Consider the following 25,074-nt stretch of genomic DNA (forward strand, 5'->3'; position numbering starts at 1 on the left):
AAAAGCAGTTCCATGTGCTATAAGATTGGTCTTATTGGCAACCTTGAAATAAGGCCCAAACCATTTGCTCACCATGAAAGTTTGATGCTGAAGTAGGACACATCAAAGACATCCTGCAGGATAATGGCTACCCTGACCAGATCATTTCGCACTGTATATTGTGCAAACTCATGAACGGCCCTGAAAAGTGCCCAGTCTACCTCAGATTACCCTGGAAGGGCAAGGTACCCTAAAAATTTGAGCAACAGGTGAAGCTAGTTGCTATGCAGTAGCAACCTGAGTGGTATTCGCCACTAACACAATGCTGCCGCCAAGCCAAAAAGACATTCTGCCTATCACACAAATGGGTAATGTAGTACATGAATTTCAATGCCAGTGCGATGCCAGGTATGTAGGCCATATGTCCCAAAGATTGGCAGATCATATCAAACAGCATGTCCCTTCTACTGTTTGCAACAGGCAGTGTACAGACCATACCCAACCATCCTGTCCTTGCAAAACTCAAAACACAGTGTTCAACGTTAGATGTGATTCCGCGATTGGACAACATTTGCTAAATATTCCTCAGTGTGCTAAGAATTATTCTGACGACCAATTTAGGATTGTCAGTCGGACTCACAGTGTGGCAAATTTGTGTGTACTGGAAGCTACATATATTAATAGGCAGGGCCCTGTTCTTTGCAGACAGAAAGAACATGTACGCACATTGCGCCTGTTCAGGCTAAACAAAATAAGTGACAGCCATTCAGTTGGTTCATTCCCCAGGCCAATGTCTTGACCAATCAGAGTCAAGCTGTCTGGTTTAAATTTCAAAGAATGCTTGGAAGTTAACTGCCAGTCACCATCAACTGGTGCATTCTCCATGGCAACTCCAATCAGAATCTGCTTGCCAACCAATCAAAGTCCACTTGCCAACCGAGCAGCATTCTCTTCTCACACAGTATATGTTGTTTCCCTGACATTGGTATTTTCTTGCGAATTGTCCTGTTGAGTGCAAGATGAAAAGCTTCAACAAAAATGTCTCTTTTTTCAGCAAAAGCACTTCTTTTTATTCGTCATTAATAACCTGCTGATGGAATCACAGAAATCATTAGCAGGCTGTTAAGCCAAGATCAAAGAAACACCCATATTTCATGAACTGAATGCTGTAACCCATTCAATTTCCAAATCTGCCAGACCTTTGAGTTACATACACTCCAACTGGATGTTTACAATGTTCATTGCACTATCTGATAGGCAAGAAGCAAAACATTAGAATCAGATCTAACCCACACTATTTGGAAGAGAAATACAGAAAATCTAAAATTGCTGGATAGCACAGTCCATACACTTATCAATCCTTTTTCAAAGTAGTCAAACCCTAAGATCCCTCAGCAACATGTGTAGGCACCCTGAACTGCCAAGACGGCATCTGAGAGACAGCATCCCAGCCCTCACTCCTCATTATAGTGATAACCCCAACAAGACCATGAAATCATAAATCAATACCTGATCCATATACCAAAACAGCAACTGTAAAATTATACATGAAGTCCATATAATTATGTACAAATAATAAAACTACAAAATGATATAGCAAAATAGAACAATTGATTGGTATCCCAGTACAATAATTTGCAAACCATGGGTCATTGCCATAACTGCAAAATGATACACCAATATCATAAAATATTACAGCTGTAAAGGTACCTAAACCATGAAATTATATACCATAACCATTAAATCATATAGTAAACTAACATTGGCACCAAATTGACATCCCTCTTGCAGACCAGTATGCAGTCAAGATGTTAAGATGGCTTGAGTCATGAGGAGAGTCAAGATTTGGACAATCTACAGACTCATTTGATTGTACTAGATCTCCAGATGGCTGTTTTGAAGACTATCAGGTGAAAAAAATCCACTACCACATTAAGTGTTGCTAAACTTAAAACAGCCGAGTGAAAGATCGCTTCCATGAATCTTTGGAAAATCAACTCAGTATTGTCAACACAACTTCCAGAAACATTCAAATGAACTGGAAAAACTTTAGGGATGCCTTTGCAGCTAGTTAAGACCCTACGACCAAAAACCAGAAAACACCATGACTGGTTTGATGAGAGCAGTATAGAGATGCTGAATTACTCTGAAAAATTTACCCTTTGTCAAACATCTGTCATCAACACCAGAGAAAGTTGTATATAACAGTCAAAATAATAAGCTATCAAAGAAAGTTGAGGACATCCAGATGATTACTGACACGCATGAAAAGGTTCTATGAGATACTGCAAACTTGTCTGTGGCCTCCTGTCTCCTAATAAGTGTTGATGACTGCACCTTATTAACTGGCAATATCCTAATTTTGGATAGTTGGGCTAACCATTTTAAGAGTCTACTTAACTGGAAGGCCTGCATAGAAAATAAGGTCATAAATCAACTATCTCCCAGTCCATTAGTAATGCCTCTTGCTGAAGAAACTCATGTTTCTTGAGATCATTAAGGCAGTAGAGTCTCTCCAGTGGCAAGGCACCAGGTTCCAATGCTATACTTGCTGAGATATATTAAGCAGGCAGGCACCAACCGGTTCACTCTCTCATCTTTACCAGTTGATGGGCAAAAAGAAATCATCCTGCAAGAGTGTAGAGATGCATCCATTATCCATCTAATCAAACACAAGAGCAGTAGGTATTGTTGTAAAAATCACTTCTTATCATTGCAGGGAAAATCCTTGCTAGGGTCATTTTAAACTGTTACATCAAGCATTTAGCTGAGAAGTTGTTGCCTAACAGCCAGTGTGGATTGAGAAGAGGCAAAGGTACGACTGATATGGTCTTTACCGCCATACAAGCTCAGGAAAAGGCTTGAGAACAAAACACTGGGCCTTTATTGTGTGTTTGTTGATCTTACAAAGATCTTTGATACAGTCAGCAGAGAGGGCCTTTGCAAAATGCTGGCCAGTGTTGATTATCTCAAGCAGCTTAACCTGATGATGCAACATAGTGACGTTTCCATCCCCTTACCTGTCTCTGGTGGAGTTCAACAGGGTTGTATTCCAACTCTCATCTTAGTACCTTGTTTGTTTCTACGCTTGCTAATGCCTGGAGGAACTTGGATAAAGGAGTGCTCGTTCACTTCAAAATGAATGGCAACTGTACAATTTCCATCACCTACACTCAAAAACTCAGATCTCTGAAAAATTTATTGGAAGTTCTCATTACCTGTTGATTGCGCTGTGGGTGCCCACACTGAAGAGGACCTTAAAGTCATACTCAATCATTTCTAGATTCTTGTAAAAAAATATGGCCCCACCATCAATCTGCAGAAGACAGAAGTTATATTTCAGACAGCTGAACTGGAAAAACTTATGAGCCACCCAATATTACAATTGCATATGCTATCTGCACTGGACAGGTTCATCTACCAAGGAAGCACGATGTCACGTACTGTATTCTTAGATGATGAAGAGAATCGTAGGTTTTTTTTCAAATCCAGTAATATCATTGGAAGGTTCCATGTGAGGTAATGTGATTAAAAGAGCATTAAATTATCAACAGAAGTTAAAGTCGAGAAAGCAATTGTTAGACAGCTTACTTCATATGTACATTAGCTAAAGGATGTACAGTCGCCAAACAGAAAACTCAGTCACCTCTACCTCAGAAAGCAGAGGTTTCAACAGTGGTTTAGGATTACGAACACTGAGAAAGATTATATATGTCAAACAGAGAGACAGTGGTAGTAAAGGTACAGTCAAGGTGGGGTAATCACATAGTCCAAATACCTGATACTAAACTGCCCTAGAAGATGACATGAAGCTTGGTAAATGCTCTTGTGGAAGTCTGTTCAAAAGATAAAAGGGTTGCCTAAAGCCCAATCTAAAATAATGTGGCATCTCAGCTGACACATGGAGTTATGATGCTTACTTCAAGAAACTGGCAACAAATAATTGATGCTTGCACAAGAAAGCTTGAAGCGAGATGTGGCTCGCTAGCCAAAGAAGAACTCAAAGGAAATCAAGGAAAGGTCAGCCCTAATTTGCAAAGAAATGGTGTGCAATTTGGATTTATTTTAAGGAGACCTTGAGGAATATAGTGTGAGTTTATATTGAAGCAGGCTTTATTCCTAATTGGGTATGGAACTTGGACAGTTGTGCACGTATAGTCACCACACTGATAGTCCAATAAAGTCTTCATAGCCACTGTGAAAGTTGGAGACAAAACAAACACCAACATGTACAAACCACCTAAGGTCAAGTGGCACCCTTTCAGTATTACCCTTTACCACTCATTCTAAAGTCCATGCTGCCGATTTCAACAGCCATTACAGCCATGGGGATGGAATCCAGTTGATGAAGCAGGTGAACAACTGTTAGCCCGGTCCACTGCTGGTGGTCGCCATCTACTCCATGATGCCAAGCAACCAGGCACCTTCCACTCATGTAGATGGAGAAAGGATTACAATCCAGATCTCTGCATTGTCTCTAGGGATGGTAACAGGTGCCCTCCTCTTGCATCATGGAAGATCCTTCCTCACTTTCTCACACACAGCATCGGCTAGCCATGATCAACAGTAGAATAAAGATGCCTCTAATTACATCCGAACCTATGCCAGAGATAAGGGAGGTAACCAGACCAATTTTGAGCTAAAGCTAAGAGATATCTTGGACTCGAGTTGGTTAAGAGCGCAGAGATGCAGACTTCATTCCAACAAACTGCTTGATTTCACAGGTAACATGAACAGACAGGATAAAGTTTACAGTGAAATTCAATATACTTCTGAAAATTCCTCAGATCATAGACAATAACAAAGCATGCCACACTATCTCTGTTAATGAACTAATTTTACTTTACTGACTGAAATTAATTGGTGCCAAACTTGGAGACAGAGTTCTCTTTTCTGCAGTTGACACAATTCCAGATTACTAGAAGCTAGAGATGGTCCCCCTTCTTAACTGGACAGGAAACCAAAAGCCAAGTTCCTGACCCTACCGTGGCTTTCCATCTCAAAGTATTGGCCAGTTGTCTTATCAGTCAGACTGGCCACCATCATCAGAGATATAGGATTCCTGTCAGTTATCACCCACTGGGGTCTCCTGAATCCATTCATTGCACAATAAAAACTTGTGTGTACTGTTGATTGAACCTCATGCTGAATTTAATTTGAGATGAATTACCTGAAATGCCTTACAGGTTAACTAGCCAATATTCCTGAAACATGACAAGCTGGATGCATTAGCAGAGGGATTAAGTACAAATAAAAATGAATGCTTAGTTGCTTCCTAAGGTGTTGATTAAACTCTTGTAGATAGTGTGTCATTCAAGGCAAAAATATGTTTTTCCTCAAATGAGGAATTGGAATTGTGAGGTTCCACAATTGTGAGGGCTTGTTTCAATGGAAAAGAAGAGATTTTATGGTGATATATTGGAAATTTTCAAATTGTTTAGTATGATAAAGCATTCATAAAAAGACAACAGTAAGGGGAGCAGTTAGTCTTACATAATTATACTCTTGAGTAATAGAATTGTAGACTTAGGTTCCAGGAAATCTCATTCAAGTGGATTATGGGAAGGTAGATAGTTGATGCCAGTGGATATGGTGAGAATGTGAATAGAAGGGTTGAGAGGTATGATGAGAAGGTCGGAGGGTGATATTGAGGATATGATGAGAAGGTGTAGAGATGAAGTTGAGGGATATTCTGAGAAAGTGGAATCGGAAGGCTGGCGGGTTTGAGAGGTTGTTGGGTTTGAGAGGTTGGCGGGTTTGAGAGGTTGGCGAGTTTGAGAGGTCGATGGGTTTGAGAGGTCGATGGGTTTGAGAGGTTCATGAGTTTGAGAGATTAGTGGGTTTGAGAGGTTGGTGAGTTTGAGAGGTTGGCGAGTTTGAAAGTTCGATGGGTTTGAGAGGCTGGTGAGTTTTAGAGGCTGGTGAGTTTTAGAGGCTGGTGAGTTTGAGAGGCTGGTGAGTTTGAGAGGCTGGTGAGTTTGAGAGGTTGGTGAGTTTGAGAGGTTGATGAGTTTGAGAGGTAGGTGGGTTTGAGAGGTTCATGAATTTGAGAGATTGATGGGTTTGAGAGATTGATGAGTTTGAGAGATTAGCGGGTTTGAGAGGTTGCTGAGTTTGAGGAGTTGGTGAGTTTGAGAGGTTGGCGGGTTTGAGAGGTTGGCGGGTTTGAGAGGTTGATGAGTTTGAGAGGTTGGTGAGTTTGAGAGGTTGGTGAGTTTTAGAGGTTAGTGAGTTTGAGAGGATGGTGAGTTTAAGCGGTTAGTGAGTTTGAGAGGATGGTGAGTTTGAGAGGTTGGTGAGTTTGCGAGGTTGGTGAGTTTGAGAGGTTGGTGAGTTTAAGCGGTTGATGGGTTTGAGAGGATGGTGAGTTTGAAAGGTTGATGAGTTTGAGAGGATATTGAGTTTGAGAGGTTGAGCTCATTCAGAAAGGCACTGACTTGCCCTGTGGATGAAAACTCTCAAGTTGGGTGACCTATGAACCTGTTAATCTATTTTTTTTTTGCCTTCAAACAGGATCTGTTGGGAAGCTCTAGTGAGCCACTTTCATTCATAGTGTTCATACCTGAATGGAGGAACCCCCCAACACCAGCTCTCGTCCGAATGGAGGAGAGCAAGTTTAAACGACACCAAATCCTAGTTCCAGCCTATGAGCATGAGTACAGGAGCGGGGCACAGCACATCTGCAAAAAGTAAGATTTACAGCATCACCTGGTCATGGCATGGCTGGCAGACAAATGGGCTGTGTGATCTATGTTTATCTTATTTACAAATTACATCTACCTGTCATGGACTGAGGATGGGGACTGTGCACAGAGTAATTAATAACGATGGGAGAGTCACAGGATGGGGAGGGCCACAGGGTGAGAGGGAAGAGTCATGGGATGAGGGGGGAGAGTCACGGGATGAGGGGGGAGAGCCACGGGGGAGGGAGGAGAGTCACAGGGTAAAGAAGGAGAGTCTCTGGGTAAGGGGGGAGAACCACAGGTTGATGGGGAGAATCACGGGGTGAGGGGGGAGAATCACGGGATGATGGAAGAGAGTCACAGGGTGAGAGGAGAGAGTCACGGGGTGAGGGTCACAGGGTGAGGAGGGAGAGTCCTAGGGTGAGGGTCACGGTGAGGGGGGAGAGTCACAGGGTGAGTGGGGAGAATCGGGGTGAGGTGAGAGAGTCACGGGGTGAGGGGGGAGAGTCATGGGGTGAGGGGGTGAAAGTCACAGGGTGAGTGTCAGGGTGAGGGGGGAGAGTCACGGGGTGAGGGTGAGAGTCACGGGGTGAGGGGGTGAGAGTCACGGGGGGAGAGTCACGGGATGAGGGGAGAGAGTCACAGGGTGAGGGTCACGGGGTGAGCAGGGAGAGTCACAGGATGAGGGGGGGAGAGTTAAAGGGTAAGGATGAGAGTGTCACGGGATGAGGGGAAGAGTCACGGGGCGAGTGTGGAGTGTCCTGGGGTGTGGGCGGTGGGTCACAGGGTGAGGGGGGAGAGTCTCAGGGTGAGGGGGAGAGCCACAGGGTGCCGGGGGTGAGTAACGGGGTTAGGGGAGACGGTTACGAGGTGTGGGGGGAGTGTCACAGGGTGAGGGAGGAGAGTCATGGGGTGAGGGGAGAGAGTCACGGGGTGAGGGTCACAGGGTGAGGGGGGAGAGTCACAGGGTGAGGGGGAGAGTCACAGTGTGAGGGAGGAGAGTCATGGGGTGAGGGGAGAGAGTCACGGGGTGAGGGTCACAGGGTGAGGGGGGAGAGTCACAGGGTGAGGGGGAGAGTCACAGTGTGAGGGAGGAGAGTCACGGGGTGAGGGGAGAGAGTCATGGGGTGAGGGTCACAGGGTGAGGGGGGAGAGTCAGGATGAGAGGGGAGAGTCATGGGTGAGGGGGGAGAGTTACAGGTGAGGGGGGAGAGTTACGGGTGAGGGGGGAGGATTACAGGATGTCGGGCAGAGAGTCACGGGGTGAGGGGGAGAGAATCACAAGGTGAGGGTGGAGAACCACAGGGTGAAGGCGGGGAGTCACAGGGTGAGGGAGGGAGAGTCATGGGTTGAGGGGGAAGAACCACAGGGTGAAGGGGGAGAGCCACAGGGTGAGGGGTGTTTGTCACGGGGGGAGAATCACGGGGTGAGTGGGGAGAATCACGGGGTGAGGGGGAGAGAGTCACGGGGTGAGGTGGGGAGAGTCACAGGACGAGGGGAGAGAGTTACAGGGCGAGGGGAAGAGTGTCACAGGGCGAGGGGGGAGTGTCACGGGGTGATGGGGAGAGAGTCATCGGGTGAAGGGGAGAGAGTCACGGGGTGAGGTGGGAGTGTCACGGGGTGAGGGTTACGGTGAGGGAGGGAGAGTCACAGGGTGAGAAGGGAGTGTCACGGTGTGAGGGGGAAGAGTTACAGGATGAGGGGGAGAGAGTCACGGTGAGGGGGGAGAGTTACGGGGTGAAGGGGGAGAGTTACAGGATGTGGGGGAGGGAGTCACAGGGTGAGGGGAAGAGAGTTACAGGATGAGGGGGAGAGAGTTGCGGGGTGAGGGGGGAGAGTTACAGCATGTGGGGCAGAGCGTCACAGGGTGAGGGGGGACAGTCACGGGGTATGGGGTAGAGCCACAGGGTGAAGGGGGGGAGTCACAGGATGAGGGGGGTAGAGTCAAGGGTTGAGTGGGGACAGCCACAGGGTTATGGGGGAGAGTCATGGGGTGAGGGGGGAGAGCCACAGAGTGAGGGGGGTGTGTCACGGGGGGAGAGTCGTGGGGTGAGTGGGGTGAATCACGGGGAGAGGGGGGAGAGTCACGGGGTGAGGGTCACTGGATGAAGGGGGAGAGTCGCAGGATGAGAGGGGAGAGTTACAGGGTGAGGGCGAGAGTGTCACAGGGTGAGGGGGGGAGGCATGGGGTGAGGGGGGAAAGGCACAGTGGGAGAGTCACGGGGTGAGTGGGAGAGAGTCAACGGGTGAGGGGGGAGTCACAGGGTGATGGGGAGAGAGATTCGTGGGGTGAGGGGGGGGAGTGTCATGGGGTATGGGGTGAGGGTCACAGGGTGAGGGGGGAGAGTCACAGGGTGATGGGGGAGAGTCATGGGGTGAAGGGGGAGAGTCGTGGGTGAGGGGGAGTGTTCCGGGGTGAGGGGGGTGAGTTACAGCATGTGGGGCAGAGAGTCACGGGGTGAGGGGGGAGAGTTACGGGGTGAGGTGGGAGTGTCACATGGTGAAGGGGGGGGAGTCTCAGGGTGAGGGGGGTAGAGTCACGCGTTGACGGGGGAGAGCCACATGGTGAGGGGGGAGAGCCACAAGGTGTGTGGGGAGAATCACGGGGAGAGGGGGGAGAGTCATGGGGTGAGGGTCACTGAGTGAAGGGGGAGAGTCACAGGATGAGGGGGGAGAGTTACAGGGTGAGGGAGAGAGTGTCACGGGGAGAGGGGGCAGTGTCACGGGGTGTGGGGGGAGAGTCATGTGGTGAGGGGGTGAGGCATGGGGTGAGGGGGGGAGAGTCATGGGGTGAGGGGGGAGAGCCACAGGGTGAGGGGGTGTGTCACGGGGGTAGAGTCACGAAGTGAGTGGGGAGAGTCACGGAGTGAGGAGGGAGAATCACGGAGTGAGGGAGGAGAGCCACAGGGTGAGGGGGTGTGTCACGGGGGTAGAGTCACGGGGTGAGTGGGGAGAGTCACGGAGTGAGGGGGGAGAATCACGGGGTGAGGGGGTGAGCCACGGGGTGAGGGGGGAGGGTCACGGGGTGAGGGGGGGAGTGTCACTGGGTGAGGGAGGAGAGTCACGGGGTGAGGGGAGAGAGTCACAGGGTGAGGGGGGGAGTGTCACTGGGTGAGGGAGGAGAGTCACGGGGTGAGGGGAGAGAGTCACAGGGTGAGGGGGCAGAGGTACAGGGGGAGAGTCGCGGGGTGAGGGGGAGAGATTCGCGGGGTGAGGGGGAGAGAGTCGTGGGGTGATGGGGAGAGAGTGGCGGGGTGATGGGGAGAGAGTGGCGGGGTGAGGGGGAGAGGGTTGTGGGGTGAGCAGTAGAGGGTAGCGGGGTGAGGGGAGAGAGTCATGGGGTGAGGGTCACAGGGTGAGGGGGGAGAGTCACAGCGTGAGGGGGGAGAGTCACAGGGTGAGGGGAGAGAGTCACGGGGTGAGGGGGGAGAGTCACAGGGTGAGGAGGTGGAGTTACAGGATGTGGGGGAGAGCCACAGGGTGAAGGGAGGAGTCACAGGGTGAGGGGCGGAGAGTCATGGGTAAGGGGGGAGAGTTACAAGTTGAGGGGGGAGAGTTACAGGATGTCGGGTAGAGAGTCACGGGGTGAGGGAGAGAGAGTCACGGGGTGAGGGAGAGAGAGTCACGGGGTGAGGGAGAGAGAGTCACGGGGTGAGGGGGTAGGGTCACAAGGTGAGGGTGGAAAACCACAGGGTGAAGCTGGGAGTCACAGGGTGATGGGGGGAGAGTCACAGGGTGAAGGGGGGAGTCAAAGGGTGAGGGGTGGAGAGTCACGGGTTGAGGGGGGAGAGCCACAGGGTGAGGGGGGTTTGTCACGGGGGGAGAGCCACAGGGTGAGGGGGGGGAGAGGCATGGGGTGAGGGGGCGAGAGTCACAGGATGAGAGGGGGAGAGCTACAGGGCGAGGGGGAGAGTGTCACAGGGCGAGGGGGGATTGTCATGGGGTGTGGGGGGAGAGTCAAGGGGTGATGGGGAGAGAGTCATCGGGTGAAGGGGAGAGAGTCACAGGGTGATGGGGGAAGTGTTACGGCGTGAGGGGAGAGTGTCACGGGGTGAGGGGGAAGAATTACGGGGTGAGGGGGAGAGTTACAGGTTGTGGGGGAGAGGGTCACAGGATGAGGGGGAGAGAGTCACAGGATGAGGGGGGTGAGAGTCACAGGGTGAGGGGTGAGAGTTAGAGGGTGAAAGGGGAGAGTTACAGGATGTGGGGGAGCAAGTCACAGGATGAGGGGGAGAGAGTCACAGGGTGAAGGGGAGATTGTCACAGAGTGATGGGGGAGAGTCACTGTGAGGGAGGAGAGTCACGGGTGAGGGTCACAGGGTGAGGGGGGAGAGTCACAGAGGAGAGGCTGCCCATTATGATTTGAGATGAGCGATCAAAAAACTATGTTTTGTTTATTTGTAGGGAGGATATCTATTATAAAGCTGTGCACTCTACAGCTCTCATCTTCCTGCAGAATGATGCTGGGTTTGTGAAGTGGGAGCCCTTGCCAGAGCGGGTCCAGCAGCTAATGGCAGCCTATAAGTTGACAGGAAAGTCATCCTCCTCCTCGTCCTCGTCCTCCTCATCGACAGCTGGTGAGAAAGACCAGGAACAGAGTCGGGACCAAAGCAGCATTACCGAGCATCATTGAAATGCAATTGAGGGCGTGTGCAAGACATAAGCAGCTCAGAGCAGTTAATACCATGTGTGGTTTTAAACAGGTGGACTCAATACAAGCTGCAAAACCATTGTCGTCACCAGCAAGCAATGTACATAATGTACAGTGTCTTTCAAAACAGAACCAGAGTTCTGGGTTCTTAATGTTTCTGTTTGTTGTTTTTATTTTTATTGAGGTGTTTAGGGGAGCGAAGCAGAATATGTCTGTGTAATATATTCCATGGAAATATTTCATAACAGAATACCGTGTCAGTTTTATCAGCTTTCTTTTTTTTGAGATTATGCAATTCTGCCTAATATTTTTTTAAACTTTACGAATAGTGGCTGCAGACATTTTCCATTTAATGCAGGAATTTCTTTTCAATGCAGAGAATTAAGTGTAAGTGTACAAACTGATGGATAGGAATTGATTGGTGTTTCTGTAAGAAGTGTTGCTTCTTGTTGACCTGTGTAGACTGTATCTCTGAATTGTTCAACGGCAGCTCCACTCACTGAACGTTTGAATGTACAGCATCCAGCACATTTAACCCTTCACTGGCAAAGGGGAATTAGATAAACTTCTGAAGGGAAATAATGAAGGCTACAGGGAAAGAACAGGGATATGGGATTATGGCAGAGGGCTCCATATGAACGGTAGGCAGCATGGGCTCCTTCTGTGCTGAGTCCTCTTCAATAAGGTTCGAGGAGATTCTCATTAAGCACCCAGATTCCTGTCTATGTGGTTAGTTTCATTGATTGTTTAAATAATAAGGTCTCCCAACTGTGCAGCAACCTGTGGATGCAGAGCATTCGATTCAGGTAAATGGGAACCCTCTGCCAGTGATGAACTTTTAGTGATGATTATAGAGTAACTAGAATTCAGTACTATTCTCAGCTAAGCCAGCCAGCAAAGGGTTAAATATAGAGTTGCTCCACTTGGAAGGTATGGCTCAATAAAATGTCCTGTTAAAGAGCAACTGAGACTGTAAGGTCTTGTATGCCCATACATTGCTTCAACTACAGACCCAAGCACCAGAAAGGCCAGATTATCAACAATTTTGGTTCTTGACTTTTGCTATATTGCTAAGAGAACCTGATGTCAAAATGGCAGGGCAGCACTGGTTACTCATAATGAAACCACTTGACAGCTACACTGAGGATTGTGAGTAATGGTTCAACGCTGTACTGCAGGCTGAACATCCATCCCTTAGCGAATACTGTCATGTGTGGAGATCTGGCTGATCTGTGCAAGGCTGTAACCCAAGCAATATCCCAACAGTCTTACTGTAACAGTACACAACATCACGTTGAGATTGTTTCTAATTAACAGAGTCCATGGACCCTTACAGGTTGAATAAGCAGCTTCCTATTACAAAACTTTAAAACAGCAACTGTTCAAAGTGAAGGGCTGGAGTATGCTTGTAGTTAATTTGTTAATTTGTGTGGCAAAAGAGAGCATTGGGATAGTTGAAGAGGATTTGACTGTGCTACAATTAAATTTTTTTAAATAGATACTATATAAACAGAAAATGCTGGAAATACTCAGCAGGTCTGGCAGCATCTGTGGAGAGAGAAACAGAGTTAACGTTTCAGGTCTGAAACCCTTCATCAGAACTGGAAAATTATACATCCGGTGAAGGCTTACAGACCTGAAGCTTTGACTCTGTGATTCTCCCCACAGATGCTGCCAGACCTGCTGAGTATTTCCCATTTTTTTTCAGATTTGCAGCATTTTACTTTGGATATATAGCTTAGTTTATTCCCCAGTAACTGCACAGAACATCCTATCACAACATGCATCCAATCTGTCAGTTTAAGCTGGTTATCTCAGCTTTGTCATTACTTGGCATGAGATTATCCGTCAGCCTGTAATCCAGATACTGTCTTGTCGCCTTGTTGCTCCATTACCCTATGGCCCACTCACTGTCCTGGAACTCTCCATTACCCTATGGCCCACTCACTGTCCTGGAACTCTTCATTACCCTATGGCCCACTCACTGTCCTGGAACTCTCCATTACCCTATGGCCCACTCACTGTCCTGGAACTGCATAAAGAAACCTTTTAGTCAGTGTTCATTTTATTAAAATTGTATACGGTAGCAACCATGTGTAATGAGGAATGCAGTTAAGAGTTTAATAACAAATTTCTTCATTCTGGATCTGAAGTGTGGGAGACCCTTAAAATCACCACTATGGCACAATCCACATGACTTGTATCCTACATTACACTCAACTTAATCAGAGTGCTGGTCTTTATTTACCATTCCTATCCACTGGATCTCCTGGTGCCCTGTTTGGAGTGCCTCTAGTTCCCTGTTGTGGGACCTCCCTCACATTGCTGTTCAATGTTAAGATGAACATTCTTACAGGTGGATTTTGACACCATGGGCTAAATTTTACACTCCCTTGCTGGAGGGTTTGATCGCAGGAGAGCGAGCATATAAAATCCAATGCATGGCCTTCCTGACCTGTCTGAAGTTTTACAGGGGGTGGAGTAGCCTGTCCACCCGTGGGCCACTTAAGGGTCTCATCCCATCCCTGCTGATATTTTACCCCCCACGGGGGGAGGCCATCGCCATGCAGGAAGCTCAACAGCTTTAGCTGGGTGTGCTGGTGTCAGGCAAGGGGTCAGGAGCCTCCTTTGCAGGCCCCTGAGCCCATCGGAGACCCCCCCCGAGGTCATTTCCCCCTTTAACCCTCCACCCCTGGTCTTTTGAACCCAGACCTCACCCTCCCCACTCACCCTCCTTGCCTCAACCCTGTCTGTGGACTTATCTGTCAGTCCAGGATCCTCAACATTGGGGCATACCTGTAGTCCCAGCAGTGGCTCCTGGTAACGCAGCTGGGACTACTTGATTGGCTGACAGCTATATAAGGCAGGACTCCCTTCTGAGATAGGGGTGGAAGACTCACCTTAAAGCAATTAATGTTGCTCCCAGTGCTACATTGCTGTGGGGCAGCCATTGGGATCATGGGAGGGCTTTTATCCAGGTGGGGATGTGGTTGGGGGAAGGGACCATGATGCTCCATAAAATCCAGCCCGATAATATATATGTAGTATATATGAATCTGTATAGACACAATATACACCACAAAACCCTCTCTTTCCACTTGCCTGCTTTCTGTCTGGCTGTTTTACAAATTTCTTTACAGTCTTTTGTCCCTTATGTTTGTTTATTTCTTTCCATTGATTGCCTCTTTCTTTCAGGTCAGTAGCCTTTAATGCAAGACAATGCATTGGGTACTATTCAACAGACTACTTGAACTCACCATCCAACCCTATCCCATCTTCTGCTGATGTGTGCACTCTGCCACCATTACCATCCTACAGATCACAGGCTCTTGTGTTTACACTTTTGGTCCTATTACACCACAGTGGCTGAACTGCTGCATCTTCATCCCTTCTGTGCACTTTAATGGAGCAATCAAATCTTGTTTGTTTCTTCATATCTCTCACAAATCTCAATTCATAACTTGGATACCTCCACATGTTGACCTTCTAGACCTTACTATCTCCACTGACTCCAAGAGGAAGCTCTTCCTCACTAAATTTGTACCAGGATGCCAAATTCATCCTCAGAAACTTGAATAACTATAAAACCCTAATCCATACAAAAATTGAGTTCTGTCTCTATCTAACACATTTGCATATTAAATCTGAACAGCAGCCTCTAGTTCTCAATTCCCCAACCAGGAGAAACACCCTTCCAGCAATTACCCTAACAAGGTCTTTAAGAATCTTATATTTCAATGATATCACCTCTTATAAACCCCAGGGTATCTGGTCCCTGTTTACTCAATCTCTCCTCACAGGACAATCCCCTCATTCCAGGTATCAGTCTAGGACACCTACATTACCCTCTCTGTAAGGCTAGTATATCCTTCAATGGGTAAAGAGACCAAAAGCACACAGTGGTCGAGGTGTGATCTCACCAAGGCCTTATATAATTGTAGTGTCTTCTTCAATCAAATACTCCAATCCCTTTGTAATTAAGGCTAATATACCATTAGCCTTCCTAATTACTTGTACCTGCATTATAACTTTCTGTGATTCATATACAATAAAGTGCAGGTCTCTCTGAATAAAATTTCCTAATCCCTCAATTTAAAGTAAATTAGAAGTTAATCAGTGTTCTCACCCCGCCTGACTCCTTGTTCTGTGGCATCACTTGATGGTTATCTCTGTTGTGTTCTTGGGTCATTACTGCTCTCGCTGTGTTCTTGATTATTACTGCTGTCACTGTGTTTTTGATCATTACTGCTCTTGCTGTGTCTTCAGTTCATTACTGCTCTTGCTGTGTTTTCAATCATTACTGCTCTCGCTGTGTTCTCAATCATTACTGCTCTCGCTGTGTTCTCAATCATTACTGCTCTCGCTGTGTGCTCGATCGTTACTGCTCTCGCTGTGTTCTAGATCACTACTGCTGTGTTCTTGATCATGACTGCTCTCACTGTGTTCTCGATCATGACTGCTCTCGCTGTTTTCTCGATCATGACTGCTCTCGCTGTGTTCTCAATCATGGCTGCTCTCGCTGTGTTCGTGATCATGACTGCTCTTGCTGTGTTCTCGATCATTACTGCTCTCGCTATGTTCTCGGGCCATTACTGCTGTCCCTGTGTTCTCAGGTCATTACTGCTCTCGCCGTGTTCTCGGGTCATTGCTGCTGTCCCTGTGTTCTTGGGTCATTATTGCTGTCCCTGTGTTCTTGGGTCATTACTGCTCTCACTGTGTTCTCGATCATTACTGCTCCCGCTGTGTTGTCGATCATTACTGCTCTCGTTGTGTTCTCAATCATTACTGCTCTCGCTGTGTTCTTGATCATTACTGCTCTCGCTGTGTTCTCGATCATTACTGCTCTTGCTATGTTCTTGATCATAACTGCTCTCGCTGTGTTCTTGGGCCATGACTGCTCTCACTGTGTTCTCGATCATTACTGCTGTCCCTGTGTTCTCGGGCCATTACTGCTCTCCCTGTGTTCTCAGGCCATGACTGCTCTCGCTGTGTTCTCGGGTCATTACTGCTCTCGCTGTGTCTCGATCATTACTGCTATCCCTGTGTTCTTGGGTCATTACTGCTGTCCCTGTGTTCCCGGGTCATTACTGCTCTCGCTGTGTTCTCGATCATTACTGCCGTCCCTGTGTTTTCGGGTCATTACTGCTCTCGCTGTGTTCTCGATCATTGCTGCTGTCCCTGTGTTCTCGGGTCATTACTGCTCTCGCTGTGTTCTCGAGTCATTACTTCTGTCCCTGTGTTTTCGGGTCATTACTGCTGTCCCTATGTTCTCGGGTCATTACTGCTCCCACTGTGTTCTTGTCATTACTGTTCTCGCTGTGTTCTCGGGCCATGACTGCTCTCGCTGCGTTCTCAGGTCATTACTGCTCTCGCTGTGTTCTCGATCATTACTGCTGTCCCTGTGTTTTCGGGTCATTACTGCTCTCGCTGTGTTCTCGATCATTGCTGCTGTCCCTGTGTTCTCAGGTCATTACTGCTCTCGCTGTGTTCTCGATCATTACTGCTGTCCCTGTGTTTTCAGGTCATTACTGCTCTCGCTGTGTTCCCGATCATTACTGCTCTCGCTGTGTTCTCAGGTCATTACTGCTGTCCCTGTGTTTTCGGGTCATTACTGCTGTCCCTGTGTTCTCAGATCATTATTGCTCTCGTTATGCTCTCGGATCATCCCTCTTCTCGCGTGTTCTTGTTCGCGTCTCATCACTAACTTTCTGTGATGAATGGATAAGGACACACGGCTCCCTCTGAATGCAAGCCTTTCCTAGTTTCACCATTCAAAACATATTGTGCTTTCTATTTTTTTTCCTAACTTCACCCTTCCCCACATTATATTCCATCCACTATGTTCTTACCCACTCACCCAACTTGTCTGTATCTCTTTGCAACCTCCATACAGCTTACTTTCCCACCCAACTTTGTATTGTCTGCAAACTTGGACTCTCTCAATGTTCTGTCCCTCACTGGCTTGGCTCAGGTTGTGAGGGTGTATAGATAATTGCATATTCTTGGATTGTTGATGAACAATGTTGTCCACTTGCCAGTACCTTCACTTTGTGCAGAGGTTGTTGTGTTTTGTCTTCTAATTGTTTCTGGTTTGATTTGAAGAAGTTAGAAAAGGGATACAGCCAACCAGAACATTTCTGAATTACTAATGACCGTAACGTTGCACTGATGGCACATGGCTCAATGTAGTTGTGTATCTGAAAATCGCACTTATTATTGAGCATGCATCGAAACGGGGATTGTACAGACCTGAGGCTGAACTGAGCTTGTACAGTGATGTGTTATTCAGTCCTGGACTTGGCAGTGTGTGCACAGTGGCGCAGTCCTGGAGTGAGGCATCTTATGCGCACCAGGAACACTCAACCCTAACTCAGTTCTCCAGCATTGCAGTATCAGTGTCTGTTATCAGACTGTGTGGGATTCTGGTGGGAAGATGATGAAAGGCTCAGTTCTCCCACTGCCTCTCCTCGACATGTTTTATCTGTAGTGTTTATTTTTGTATTTATTTTGTTACTCTTTTTAAATTGTATTTTAAGAAATACAGATTTAAGTATATGTGCTGACTAATTGGTAAAAAGATTGATGGTGCTTTGTGGTCAGGTTTGGGATCATATTGAGATAATGTCACATGCAGTGGGATCCTGGCATTGAACCAGGCACCTGTTTTCTATTAACACTAGTGAACGTCATGTGAACCCACATCTAATCGATCAACTCTGTAAAGTCATGTCCAATGATCCAGTTGACCTCTTTTTCTAAGTAACACATATAGATCAGATCCCCTTGTTGGTTTCAAAATCTTTACTTACAGAAGGAAAATTTCAACACCAGAATTAAAAATATACTGAGATTAGTATTGTCCTAATTTCTTTTGAAACAAAGTGTGAATTAAGATAAGTCAAGCTCACAAATCCCCTCACTGGAAACAAACAGATTATCTCAACAGGTGAGAAACAACAATGCTTTCTATAATTACAACCTGACAACAAGTAGATCTCAGAGTCACACTGTGCTGGATGTCAGCTCCCGGGATCACACTGTGCTGGACATCAGCTCCCGGGGTAGCACCATGTTGTAGTTCAGCTCTCGGGATCACACTGTTTTGGAGATCAGCTTCAGGGGTTACAGTATGCTGTAGTTAAATTCAACTCCTGGAGTCACTGTGCTGAGCTCAGCTCCGGGAGTCACTCTGTTGGGCGCAGATCCGGGACTCACACTGTGTTGGGCGCAGCTCCGGGGGTCACTCTGTGCTGGACATCAGCTCTGGGAGTCACTCTGTGCTGGACATCAGCTCTGCGAGTCACTCTGTGCTGGACATCAGCTCCCGGAGTCAACCTGTTCTGAACTTCAGCTCCCATAGTCACTCTGTGCTGGAGTTCAGCCCCCGAGTCACAATGTGATGGAGTTCAGCTCCGGGTGTCGTTCTGTGTTACGGTTCAACTGCCCAAGTCAATCTGTTCTGGACTTCAGCTCCCATAGTCACTCTGTGCTGGCATTCAGCTCCGGGAGTCAAACTGTGCTGGAGTTCAGCTCCCGGAGTCACATTTTGCTAGAGTTCAGTACCCTGAGTCACTCTATATTGGGTTTGGCTCCAGAAGGCAGTCTGTGCTGAGATTCAGCTCCTGGAGTCACGCTGTGCTGGAGTTTAGCTGCTGGGATCACTCTGTGCTTGAGTTCAACTCCGGAAGTCACTCTGCTGGAGTTCATTTCCTGGAGTCACTCTTTGCTGGAGTTCAGCTACGGGAGTCACTCTTTGCTGGGATACATCTCCCGGAGTCTATCAGTGCTGTGGTTCACCTCCCTGAGTCACTCTGTGCTGGGGTTCAGCTCCAGGAGCTACCCGGTGCTGGACCTAAGCTCCAGGGGTTATGGTGTGCTGGAGTTCAGTTCAAATTCTGGAGTCATTCTGTGCTGCAGTTCAGGTCCAGGAGTCACTCTGTGCTGGGGCTCAGCTCCCAGAGTGACTCAGTGCTGGAATTCATCTCCTGGGATACACTCCGTACTGGGATTCAGCTCCTGGAGTCACTCTTTGCGGGAGTTCAGCTCCTGAAGTCACTCTGTGCTGGAGTTCAGCTCCCTGAGTCACTCTGTACTGGGTTCAGCTCCTGAAGTCACTCTGATGGAGTTCAGCTCCGGGTGTCATACTGTGCTAGGGTTCAGCTCCCTGAGTCACTCTGTACTGGGTTCAGCTCCTGAAGTCACTCTGATGGAGTTCAGCTCCGGGTGTCACACTGTGCTAGGGTTCAGCTCCCTGAGTCAATCTGTGCTGGACATGAGCTCCCAGAGTTAATCTGCATTGGACTTCATATCTTGTAGTCACTCTGTGCAGGAGTTCAGCTCTAGGATACACTCCGTGCTGGGATTCACCTCCTGGAGTCACTCTTTGTGGGGGTTCAGCTCCTGAAGCCACTCTGTGCTGGAGTTCAGCTCCCGAGTCACACTTTGCTGGGATTCAGCTCCAGGTGTCACTCTCTGCTGGATATCAGCTCCCAGAGTCACCCTGTGCTGGAGTTCAGCTCCCTGAGTCACTCTGTGCTGGAATTCAGCTCCCGTAGTCACTCTGTGCTGGAGTTTAGCTCCCTGAGTCACTCTGTGCTGGAATTCAGCTCCTGTAGTCACTCTGTGCTGGAGTTTAGCTCCCTGCGTCACTATGTGCTGGGTCCTGTTCTGCGGGTCACTCTACGTGGGAGTTCAGCTCCTGAAGTCACTCAGTGCTGGATATCATCTCCAGGAGTCATTCTCTGCTGGAGTTCAGTTCCTGGAGTCACTCTGTGCTGGGCACAGCTCCCTGAGTCACGCTGTGCTGGAATTCAGCTCCTGGAGTCACTCTGCTAGAGTTCGGTTCCTCGAGTCACTCTGTGCTGGAGTTCAGTCCCGGGAGTCACTCTGAACTGCAGTTCATCTCTAGGGGCTACTGTATGCTGCAGTTCATTTCAACTCCCCGAGTCACTATGTGCTGGATTTCAGCTCCAGGTGTCACTCTGTGTTACAGTTCAACTGCCCGAGTCAATCTGTTCTGGACTTCAGCTCCTATAGTCACTCTGTGCTGGAGTTCAGCTCCGGGAGTTAAACTGTGCTGGAGTTCAACTCCCATAGTCACACTGTGCTGGAGTTCAGTTCCTTGAGTCACTCTGTGCTGGGTTTGTCTCCGTGAGTCACTCTGCGCTGTAGTCCAGGTCCAGGAGTCACTCTGTACTGGGCTCAGCTCCTGCAATCACTCTATGCGGGAGCTCAGCTCCGGGAGTCACTCTGTGCTGAGATTCAGCTACTGGAGTCATTCTGTGTGGGAGTTCAATTCCTGGAGTTACTCTGTGCTGGAGTAGAGTCACTCAGTGCTGGAATTCAGCTCCTGGGATTGTACTGTGCTGGAGATCAGATCCCATAGTCACTCTGTGCTGGAGTTCACCTGTAGTCACTCTGATGGAGTTCAGCTCCGGGTGTCATACTGTGCTAGGGTTCAGCTCCCTGAGTCACTCTGTGCTGGACATGAGCTCCCGGACTTAATCTGCATTGGACTTCAGATTTCGTAGTCACTCTGTGCAGGAGTTCAACTCTGGGATACACTCCGTACTGGGATTCAGCTCCTAGAGTCACTCTTTGTGGGGGTTCAGCTCCTGAAGCCACTCTGTGCTGGATATCATCTCCAGGAGTCATTTTGTGCTGGAATTCAGTTCCTGGAGTCATTCAGTGCTGGGGTTTAGCTGCTGGGATCACTCTGTGCTGAAGTTCAACTCCGGGAGTCATTATGCTGGAGTTCAGTTCCTGAAGTCACTCTCTGCTGGAGTTCAAGCTACCTGAGTCACTCTTTGCTGGGATTCAGCTCCAGGAGTCACTCTGAGCTGAAGTTCAACTCCTGGAGTCACTCTGTTCTTGGGGTTCAGTTCTCCGGAGTCACTCTGTGCTGGAGTTTAGCTCCTGGGATCACTTTGTGTTGGAGTTCAACCCTGGGAGTCACTCCGTTCGAGTTCAGCTACGGGAGTCTGTGCTGGAGTTCAGCTCCCGTAGTCACTCTGTGCTGGAGTTCAGCTCCTGGCATAAATCTGTACTGGGGTTCAGCTTCCAGGGTCATTCTGTGCTGGAGTTCAGCTCCTGGAGTCACTCTGGCATGGATTTCAGCTGCCGGAGTCTGTCTGTGCTGGGGTTTGCTCCCTAGATCACTCCGTGCTGGAGGTCTTTTCCAGGGGTTACAGTATGCCATAGTTAAGTTCATCTCCTGGAGTCACTCTGTGCTGGTTTCAGCTGCAGGAGTCACTCTGAACAAAGAACAAAGAAAAGGTACAGCACAGGAACAGGCCCTTCGGCCCTTCAAGCCTGTGCCGATCATATTGCCTGTCAAACTAAAACATCTTACACTTCCATTTTGCACTTGTTATTCCCATCCTATTCATGTATTTGTCAAGCTTCCTCTTAAACACCACTATCGTACCTGCTTCCACCACTTCCTCTGGCAGCGAATTCCAGACACTCACTGCCCTCTGCGTAAAAAACTTGCCCCACGCACCTCCTCTATAGTTTTCTCTTCTAACCTTAAATCTATGTCCCCTAGTAATTGACTCTTCCACCCTGGGAAAAAGCTTCTGACTATCTACTCTGTCCATGCAACTCATAATTTTGTAAACTTCTATCAAGTCGCCCCTCAATTTCCGTCGCTCTAGTGAGAATAGTCCGAGTTTCTCCAACCTCACCTCATAGCTAATAACGTCCAAACCAGGCAACATCCTGGTAAACCTCCTCTGCACCCTCTCCAAGCCTCCATATCTTTCTGGTAATGTGGCGATCAGAACTGCACACAACATTCCAAGTGTGGCCTAACCAATGTTCTATATAGCTGCAGCATGACTTCCCAGCTTTTATACTCAATACCCCTGCCAATGAAGGCAAGCATGCCATATGCCTTCCTGACTACCTTATCCACCTTCATTGCCACTTTCAGTCACCTGTGGACCTGTACATCCAGATCCCTTTGCCCATCCATGCACTTAAGGGTTCTGCCTATTAATGTATAATTCCTGCCTGTATTAGACCTTCCAAAATGCATTACCTCGCATTTGTCCAGATTAAACTCCATCTGCCATTTCTCCGCCCAAGTCTCCAACCAATCTATATCCCGTTGTATCCTTTGACAATCCTCTTCACACTCTGCAACTCCTCCAACCTCAGTGTCATCTGCAAACTTACTAATTAGCCCAGTTACATTTTCCTCCAAATCATTTATGTATACTGCAAACAGCATAGGTCCCAGCAGTGATCCCCGCGGAACTCCACTAGTCACAGCTCTCCATTCAGAAAAGCACCCTTGCACTGCTACCCTCTGTCTTCTATGACCAAGCCAATTCTGTATCCATCTTGCCAGCTCATCTCTGATCCCATGCGACTTCACCTTCTGTACCAGTCTGCCACGAGGGACCTTGTCAAAGGCCTTACTGAAATCCATGTAGACAACATCCACTGCCCTTCCATCATCAATCATCCTTGTCACTTCCTCGAAAAACTTGATCAAGTTAGTGAGACACGACCTCCCCTTCACAAAACCATGCTGCCTCTCACTAATATGCCCATTTGCTTCCAAATGGTAGTAAATCCTGTCACGAAGAATCTTCTCCAATAATTTCCCTACCACTGATGTAAGGCTCACCGGCCTGTAATTTCCTAGATTATCACTGCTACCCTTCTTAAAAAATGGAACAACATTGGCCATTCTCCAGTCCTCTGGGATCTCACCCATAGCCAGTGAGGATACAAAGATTTCTGTCAAGGGCCCCAGCAATCTCCTCCCTTGCCTCCCTCAGTACTCTGGGGTAGATCCCATCTGGCCCTGGGGACTTATCCACCTTAATATTCTTCAAGACACCTAACACCTCCCTTTTATTGATCTCAACATGATCCAGGCTATCTACACACTCTTCCCTATAAAAATTGACCACTAAGGCCTTCTCTTTGCTAGAGATAAGGTCCCGGAGTCAATCTGCTCTGGACATCACCTCCGTAGTCAGTCTGTGCTGGAGTTTAGCTACCGGAGTCACTTTGTGCTGGAGTTCAGCTCCGGAGTCACTCTGGGCTGGATTTCAGCTTCTGGAGTCACTCTGTGTTGGATTTCAGCTCCTGGAGTCACCCTGGGCTGGATTTCAGCTTCCGGAGTCACTCTGTGCTAGCGTTCAGTGCCGGGAGTCACTCAGTGCTGAAGTTCTGCGAGTCACTCTACATGGGAGTTCAGCTCTTGAAGTCACTTTGTTCTGGATATCATCTCCAGGAGTCACTGTGCTGGAGTTCAGTTCCTGGAGTCACTCTGTGCTGAGGTTCAACTCATAGAGTCACTTTATGCTGGAGTTCAGTTCCAGATTCACTCTGTGCTGGAGCTCAGCTCCTGGGATCACTCTGTGCTAGAGCTCAGCTCCTGGGATCACTCTGCTGGAGTTCAACCCTGGGAGACACTCTGCTGGAATTCGTTCCTGGAGTCACTCACTGCTGGAGTTCTGCATCCGGAGTCAGTCTGTGCTGGAGCTCAACTCCTGGAGTCACTCTGTGGAAACGTCCAGCTCCAGGAGTCACTCTGTGCTGAAGTTCAACTCCCGGAGACAGTCTGGGCTGGAGTTCAACTCCTGGAGTCACTATGCTGAAGTTCATCTCCTGTGCTGAGCTCAGCTCCCGGAGTCAATCAGCCCTGGACTTAAGCTCCCGTAGTCACTCAGTGCTGGAGTTTATCTGGAGTCATTCTGTGCTGGACATCAGCTCCCGTATTTACTCTTTGCTTGAGTTCAGCTCCTGGAGTCACTCTGTGTTGGAATTCAGCTCCTAGAGTCACTCCATGCTGGAGTTCAGCTACGGGAGTCACTCTGTGCTTGAGTTCAGCTCCTGGAGTCACTCCATGCTGGAGTTCAGCTACGGGAGTCACTCTGTGCTGGAGTTCAGCTCCTGGAGTCACTCCATGCTGGAGTTCAGCTACAGGAGTCACTCTGTGCTGGAGTTCAGCTCCTGGAGTCACTCCATGCTGGAGTTCAGCTACGGGAGTCACTCTGTGCTGGAGTTCAGCTACGGGAGTCACTCTTTGCTGGGATTGAGCTACGGGAGTCACTCTGTGCTGGAGTTAAGCTCCCAGAGTCACTCTGTGCTGGGTTCAGCTCTGCGGGTCAGTCTACGTGGGAGTTCATCTCCTGAAGCCACTCTGTGCTGGATATCATCTCCAGGTGTCTTTCTGTGTTGGTGTTCAATTCCTGGACTTACTCTGTGCTGCAGTTTAGGTCCTGGGATCACTCTGTGCTGGATTTCAACTCCAGTAGTCACTCTGCTGGAGTTATGTTCCTGGACTCACTCTGTGCTGAAGCTTAGCTGCTGGGATCACTCTGTGTTGGATTTCAATTCCATGAGTCACTGTGTGAAAGTTCAGTTCCAGGAGTCACTCTGTGCTGGAGTTCAGCTCCCATAGTCACTCTATGCTGGAGTTGTGCTCTGGTACTCACTCTATGCTGGAGTAGAGCTTGTGGGATCACACCGTGCTGGAGTTCAACTCCTGGAGTTTCTCTTTGCTGGATATCATCTCCAGGCGTCATTCTGTGCTGGTGTTCAGTTTCTGGACTTACTCTGTGCTGCGGTTTAGCTCCTGGGATCACTCTGTGGTGGATTTCAGCTCTGGGAGTCACTCTGTGCTGGAGTTTAGCTCCTGGGATCACTCTGTATTGGATTTCAGATCCGGGAATCACCGTGTGGAAGTTCAGTTCCTGGAGTCACTAAGTGCTGGACTTCAACTCCGGAAGTCACTCTGTG

At 48.3% G+C, this 25,074-nt stretch overlaps 1 protein-coding gene across 2 annotated transcripts in view; it reads left to right on the forward strand.

The window, feature by feature from the left end:
* Positions 1-18,163, forward strand: part of pcif1 (phosphorylated CTD interacting factor 1) — a 496,521-nt gene extending 478,358 nt beyond the window's left edge. Inside the window, exons 15-16 of one of the 2 annotated variants that reach the window (XM_041204028.1) lie at positions 6,493-6,668; positions 11,067-18,163. In XM_041204028.1, the coding sequence (XP_041059962.1) occupies positions 6,493-6,668; positions 11,067-11,295 (405 nt within the window). In that variant the 3' untranslated portion in view covers positions 11,296-18,163. Of the gene's footprint in view, positions 1-6,492; positions 6,669-11,066 lie in introns of those variants that run through there. The other variant, XR_005945091.1, reaches the window with a different exon arrangement.
* Positions 18,164-25,074: the final 6,911 nt, after the last annotated feature.

This window comes from Carcharodon carcharias, chromosome 14 (genome assembly GCF_017639515.1).
Source record: "Carcharodon carcharias isolate sCarCar2 chromosome 14, sCarCar2.pri, whole genome shotgun sequence".
In the NCBI taxonomy this organism is placed as follows: Eukaryota; Metazoa; Chordata; class Chondrichthyes; order Lamniformes; family Lamnidae; genus Carcharodon; species Carcharodon carcharias.